The sequence below is a fragment of the Octodon degus genome, unplaced genomic scaffold (genome assembly GCF_000260255.1).
Source record: "Octodon degus isolate 3935 unplaced genomic scaffold, OctDeg1.0 scaffold00153, whole genome shotgun sequence".
Taxonomy (NCBI): Eukaryota; Metazoa; Chordata; class Mammalia; order Rodentia; family Octodontidae; genus Octodon; species Octodon degus.
The window spans coordinates 134,911-141,816 of record NW_004524729.1 but is presented as its reverse complement, the minus strand read 5'-3'; the positions used below and the strand labels follow the sequence as shown (position 1 = coordinate 141,816).

General features: G+C 55.4%; 2 protein-coding genes across 2 annotated transcripts in view; both read left to right on the top strand.

Annotated features, from left to right (window-relative positions):
* LOC101583724 (cytochrome P450 2D17-like) overlaps positions 1-6,906 on the top strand; it is a 123,911-nt gene that overhangs the window by 3,299 nt on the left and 113,706 nt on the right. The window lies entirely within an intron of this gene.
* On the top strand, positions 2,335-6,562 carry LOC101589870 (cytochrome P450 2D6-like). Its single transcript, XM_004642373.2, has 9 exons — positions 2,335-2,628; positions 3,371-3,542; positions 3,803-3,955; positions 4,043-4,203; positions 4,622-4,798; positions 5,094-5,235; positions 5,455-5,642; positions 6,054-6,195; positions 6,296-6,562. The coding sequence occupies exons 1-9, from the start codon at positions 2,440-2,442 to the stop codon at positions 6,472-6,474; spliced, it is 1,503 nt and encodes a 500-aa protein (XP_004642430.1). The 5' UTR covers positions 2,335-2,439; the 3' UTR covers positions 6,475-6,562.

Here is a 6,906-nt window from a genome sequence, read left to right as displayed (position 1 = left end):
AATGTCATGCAGTTGGTTGGAGTCATACAATATGCAGCCTTTTCAGATTTTTCAGCCATATGCAATAAGGGTTCCTTGGTTTAGAATAATGTGCGATTATGTTGATGAGAGCTCATTTTTTTCTCTGACAGTAACTGTCCAGATGCCCACAGCTATGTCCTTCCGCCTGCTGAAGGGCCTTCTGGTTAACTCCACCTTTGGCAATTATCAGTTGCTATGCAGGTTTCAGTATGCATATGAGTCTTCGAGTAAGTACCAGGGAGCATAATTGCTGGTCCACGTTTAATTTTATAACAAACTGTCTTTCAGAGCAGGTTACCATCTGCATCCCCCCGGGCAGTAAGAGTTCCTGGTGCTCCACAGCCTCACCAGGACATCTCCATTCTATAAGATGTACAGTGGCTTCGAATAATTTTTAGTTTTAGAAGTTTTGAACTCAGGACCTTGTGCTTGCCAGGCAAGCACTTCACTGAGCTATCTCCCCAGCCCCAAAGTATAAAATTGTGGTAAATAAAGAGCCGGGCATGGTAGAACATGTCTGCTAAGCTCAGCATTCGGGTTGCTGAGGCAGGATTGCTGCAGGTTTGAGGACAACCTGGGCTACATGGTGAGTTCAAGGTCAGCCTGCACGACAAAGCAAGATCCTGTCTCCAAAACAAGAAATAAATAAGTAAATTATAAAAACCATGACATTGGGGCCGGGGAGATGGCTCAGTGGAATAAGCACTTCCCTGGCAAGCACAAGGGCCTGAGTTCAATCACTGGTTCCACCAAACAAACAAACAAACAAACTGAAACTGCCATTCATTCAGCAGCTCCCTTGGGAGGCTGGCTGCCTGTCTCTGGCTTGCCTTGTCCCTGGAGTATTCCACTGCCTGTGTCCTCTTGCTCCCCTGTGCTGCTGCAGAACTACAGCTCTAAAGACAGCCTGCCCACCCTTCAGAGGAGTCAGAACGTTGGACATAATCCCTGTTCTTTTATGTACCCAGGGCAGAGCTGTGATTTAGGCATTTCCACTGGTGGTACATCGATACCTGCCTGGCTGGAAGAGGATGAGGCCCAGGTCAAAATGCTTGGGCTTTCTTACCCTTCCTGACTGCAGGTTGCTTCAGGTTTCTGACTGGTTTCTGAAAGTTCACAAAGGCGCTTGGGTCCTACTGGACTCTCAGGGAAGAAGGGGGCCTTCTAACAACAACCTCATCGCCGTGTGGAAGTACTGTGTCTCATGGCAGCGGCCGGAGGCTCTACCCCTGCATGGCACATCTTACCTGATGACGTGGGGTGGGGGTGTCCCAGGGTTGGGAGGGACAAGCTGCGTGATTTTGTTTTTTTTTTTTAAAGTTCAAGAAACTTCTATACAGGCCAGAAATAGAATATCCTGGTGGCCCGCACCTGTAACCCCAGCACTCAGGGGGCTGAGGCAGAAGGATTGTTGTGTGTTCAAGACCAGCCTGGCCTACAAAGTAAGCTCTAGGCCAGCTGGCGCTGTGTCGCAAGACCCTGTCTCAAATAAGTAGAGGCTTCTCAATCATTTATTTTTGTACCAGGAATTGAACTTACAACTACATACTGTGCCACTGAGTTACATCCCTAGCCCCAAGTATTCTCCATTAAAAAAAAAAAAAAAAAAGATTCTGCTCAAGCAACATAGAGCTCCACAGCAACACTGAGGACACCAACACTGCTGAGACTTAGGCCTCATTATGTGACCTCTCCTCTGCCCTGGGACATAACCACCTGCCTTTGATGGCCAGAGTGCCACACGTTGGGCCTCCTGGCTGTAGGCTTCCTTTTTCACTGCCTCTTCTGAACACAAGCCCCTGGCACCATAGGATGTAGTCCTGCTGTCGGCCAAACTGTGACTCTGTGAGAGTCTTGGGAAGGTGCTCCCTGCAGGCCAGGCCATGTCTGAGAATTCCCCATAGCACCACGAGTGGGTCTTGCCCTGTAGGTCAGTTGACTCACATCTGACCTTCACCCTGCAGCTGCGCCTCCCACAGCATGGTCCTGGCTGCTGAGACCTGCCAGGGAGGACAGCCCTCAGTCGGCCCCCAGAATCTCCTTGAAGCAACTGGGGCTGCTGCCTGGACATGTTGGCTCTCGGCCTTCCTATGTCTCCTCAGTCACACCCCTTGGGGCCTGTGTCACCCTCCCACTGTGGCCAGGGCCAGTCCACTGGGACAGATGTGCTCGTGTGCTGTGCAACTGTCTCCTAAGTACCATGCAGAGGACTGGACAGGTACAGACTTCCACAGCTGCTCATGTCCCGCCTCATGTCCTGCCCTTTGTCCCTCCCTGCACCCATTGGCTGCTTTATAATAGGACAGCCAGCTGACGACAGATGCACTGCCTTGCCAGAGTGCTTCCTGGCCCTAGGTGCCCAGAGCGCTCAGGTCTTGCAGTGTGTCCAGAGGAGCCAGTGGTCAGGAAGGGGGAGCCATGGGACTGCTGACCGGGGATGCGCTGCTCTCTGTGGCCGTGGCCGTAGCCGTCTTTCTGCTCCTACTTGACCTGCTGCACCGGCGCCAACGCTGGGCTGCTCGCTACCCACCAGGCCCTGCACCAGTGCCCGTGCTGGGCAACCTGCTGCAACTGGACTTCCAGGACCTGCCATACTCCTTCTATAAGGTGGGGAGCTGGGGTGAATGGGCACAGTGACGAGGGTGACGTTGCAGCAGGAGATGATGGATGAGGGCCCGGGCTGGACAGAGATCTGGCCCTGTAAGAGGAAGCAGGTGGTGAGGGCTGGGGTGGGGGGGGCATTGCAGACTGGGGACACTTTGGACTTCGCAAAGAAAAAATGTGGGAGGTCAAAGGCCAGGAGGTGGAGTGGCAGTTTGCAGAGCAGTGTGATATGGATCCAGTTAGACAGGGCGGAAGTCATGTAGGGCCCAAGTCCTCTCTGACAATGTCAGGGGCAGAGGTGAGGACCTCAGCACCGATCAGGGCATCAAGGCCGAGAGGCTCAGCGGGAGACTCCTTCGTACCATCTGTTGCTGTGTGGGCTGGGCTGTCTGCTCATGTGTGGGAGCCTGGGTTTTCTCCTGTGTAAACTGGGGTGCTAGCTAGCTGGGGTCCTGACAGTTCCTCAGGCAAGGTCGTGGCTGGGGCGCCAGATCCCTAGTGATTCCCAGACATACAAGTGACCTCCCCATCACAGGATGCTCTCAGCCTTGGGGCACACCCTGGGAGAGCACTTGCCTAGCGAGCAGGGACCCTGGGCCCAGCTCCCTGTCCCTGCCAGGAACGAAAGAGGGATGTGTGATCTTCGCAGTGCTCTGCTCTGTCAGGGTCTCCAGGGTTTTCCACGCTGAGGGGTCCCTCAGGTTGGCTGGGGCCCTGACATGAGTGTCATAACTTTTAACTGCAGTTGCGGCACCGCTTCGGGGACGTGTTCAGCCTGCAGCTAGGCTGGACTCCGGTGGTTGTGCTCAACGGACCATCGGCTGTGCGTGAGGCGCTAGTAGACCACAGTGAGGACACCTCGGACCGGCCATCAGTGCCCATCTATGAGCACCTGGGCTTTAAGCCACATGTTCAAGGCAAAGGATGGTGGAGGGGCAGGACATAGGGGTGGTGGCAGTGACCAACTGAAAAACTGGGTCTCATGGGACGTGATGTGGTCAAGGTACACAAAGCCCTGAATTCTAGGCATGTGGATAGAAAAAGGCCCCTTGGCAGAGCTATGGGCAAAGATGTGGGTGCGTTGGGGGACAGCCTATACTGAGAGGACCGTGAGAGGGGTGATGGCCCAGAGGGCATGGCCCGTGCACCTGGTTGCTCACGTGCCTGCCTCGTGCAGGGGTGGTCATGGCACGCTACGGACCCGCCTGGCGTGAGCAGCGGCGCTTCTCCATGTCCACCTTGCGCAACTTCGGCCTGGGCAAGAAGTCCTTGGAGCAGTGGGTGACCGAGGAGGCCGCCTGCCTCTGTGCCACCTTTGCCACACAGGACGGTGGGTGATTGGCTGAGGGGCACCAGGAAGGGACAAGAGACAAATGCCAGGGAGAAGGGCCACACTGAACTGCATCTCTCCTCCCAGGGCTCCCCTTTTACCCCAAAGCCCTCCTGAACAAAGCGGTGTGCAATGTGATCTCCTCCCTCGTCTTTGGGCACCGCTTCGAGTACGATGACCCGAGCTTGGGCAGGATGTTGGGCCTGCTGGAGGAACTTCTGAAAGAGGAGTCTGGCTGGATGCCTCAGGTGCAGGGCCCAGGAGTGCGCGGGCAGCTCCCCACGGTGCAACCGGGACTCTCAGGAAGAGCGTTTGCTTTCAGGGGAGATAGAATCAAGGGGAACCTGAGAGATGAACCCCAGCAGGAAGGGTGTGAAGGTGGCAAGTGTCAGACCACAGAGGTGGCCCAGGGTTGAGGCTCCAGAGAGGGCAGAGTCTACACCTCCTATCCATGTTGGGAGCCACCAATGCTCATGAGAATTCTGGGGCAGGATGGTGCTCCTGGCAGCCAGGCCGGGAGCGAGCATGTCGGACATGCTGGGGAGGGAGTGGGCCGGCAAGCAGAGGGCCCAGGCAGGCCAGGCTCCTGGAAGAGGGTGGGCCCCGAACCTGGTCCAGGTGAGGGCTATGCGAAGGAAGGACTCGGGCCCCTGTGTTCCTGCACAGGTGCTGAACACGTTCCCCTTGCTGCTGCACGTCCTGGGGTTATCGGAACGGGTTTTCTCTGGGCACATAGCATTGAGTGTCCTCCTGGATGAACTGGTGGCCGAGCACAGGAGAACCTGGGACCCGGCACAGCCTCCCCGAGACCTGACTGATGCCTTCCTGGCTGAGATCGAGAAGGTGAGAGGTGACTACCAGGAATGAAGCGAGAGGCTGTGGCTGTGGCCCTGGGAGCTGAGGTCAAGCAAGTGAGGCTCGGCTTGTCCCAGCCAATAGGACTAGAATTAAGGGCTACAGATTAAAAGGGCAATTGGGGGGCCAGGGAGATGGCTCAGTGGAATAAGCACTTCCCTGGCAAGCACAAGGGCCTGAGTTCAATCCCTGGTTCCGGAAAAAAAAAAAAAGAAAGAAAGAAAAAGGGCAATTGGGGGCTTTCTCCCTCTATGCCCTGACCCATCTTCTCTGCCTGGCCCAGGCCAAGGGGAACCCTGCAAGCAGCTTCAACCAAGAGAACCTGAACGCCGTGACATCTGACTTATTTGCTGCAGGGACAGCAACAACATCCAGCACGCTGGCCTGGGCCCTGCTGCTCATGATCCTGCACCCAGATGTGCAGCGTGAGCCTCACTGGGGACTGTGTGGGAGGGTGAGAGAGGCAAGATAGAGGCAGGGTCCTCAACCAGTTAGGACACCTGGTGCCCCTACTACTGGCATGACCCACACTCCTGTCAGAGTGATGCCCTCCTCACCTGGTCACAGCGCTTAACTCGGGTAGGAGGAGACAGTCAGGCTACAACCCTGAGATTGACCCACCCTGGGCACATGTGTCTGTGCAGGCCGCGTCCAGCAGGAGATCGATGAGGTGATAGGGCAGGGGCGGCGCCCAGAGATGGCAGACCAGGCCTGCATGCCCTTCACCAACGCCGTGATTCACGAGGTGCAGCGCTTTCGACACATCGGCCCCTTGGGTACACCCCACATGGTGTCCCGGGACACTGAGGTGCAAGGGTTCCTCATCCCCAAGGTAGGCCTGGGGTCCGCCTTCCCCAGCGTGGCTGCTCCCAGGCGGGGCCAAAAGCACCCAGACCACCCGATCCTGGGCTCCATTGGTGCTGCCAGGTCCTGCCTGACTGTGTGTGATGCTGAGCACAGTACTGCTGTGCTGTCCCCACTGAATGCCCAGGTGTGACAGTAAACTAAAATAAGCCAGAGAGACTTGGAAGACCCCTCTATGCAGGAGCAGGTAGCAGTGAGGCACCCACAGGAGTCTCACCATGTGGCATTGCCATTGTAATAGAGGGAGGTGAGAAGCCAGGATGGCTGAGAGCCTCTAGAAGGGTCCAGGCGTGGGGCAGGAACGCATCCCCATGTGTGCTTACTACAGGGTCTTGGGGCCCTCTACAGGGCCACTTTCATGCCAGACACCTTCCTACAGGGCACCACGCTCATCACCAACTTGTCGTCCATAATGAAGGATGAGACTGTCTGGGACAAACCCCTCAAATTCTACCCTGGACACTTCTTAGACACCAAGGGTTGCTTTGTGAAGCCGGACGCCTTCATGCCATTTTCAGCAGGTGCCTGCTTGTTGGGGACCTGGCCCCTGCTGCTTTCCAGGGTGTCTGGGAGGGGAGGTTCCCAGGACACAGTCAGACTAAGCCCCATCCTTACCCACAGGACCCCGCACCTGTCTCGGGGAGCCCCTGGCCCGCATGGAGCTCTTCCTCTTCTTCACTTCCCTGCTGCAGCACTTCAGCTTTTCAGTACCTGAGGGGCAGCCCCAGCCCAGTGACCATGGGACCTGTGGTATACTGTTTATCCCACAGCCCTACCAACTCTGTGCTGTATCCCGATAAGGGACAGTCCACACAACCAAGACTGCCCAATGGTATTTTTCTCTTACATACAGCGTTTGGATGTTGTTGTTGTTCTTGGCAGTCTTAGAGTCTTCCCTAACCTGTCTTTAGGTCTTTCCCCTGGTTTAACTTTCCCACTGGGAAACAAAAGTGTTCAACAGTGAAATTTCATTTTTACTTAATTTTCCTAAGCTGAGCTTATGCATTTGCTAAAACAGTGACTGTGACTTCTATACAGTGTGGAACAGAGCGGCAGATGGATGTAGTAAATAAGAAAATGCCAGGTCACGGGTGAGTAAAATAATCATTGGATTCTCACAGAGTGCTCACCACCAAACGCAGGTGTCCACTGAAGTACAACCACTCACTGGCCACTGTGACCAGCTGCAGCCTCTTTGCCACTAACCACTCACGGAGGAGGTTTAGATAAGG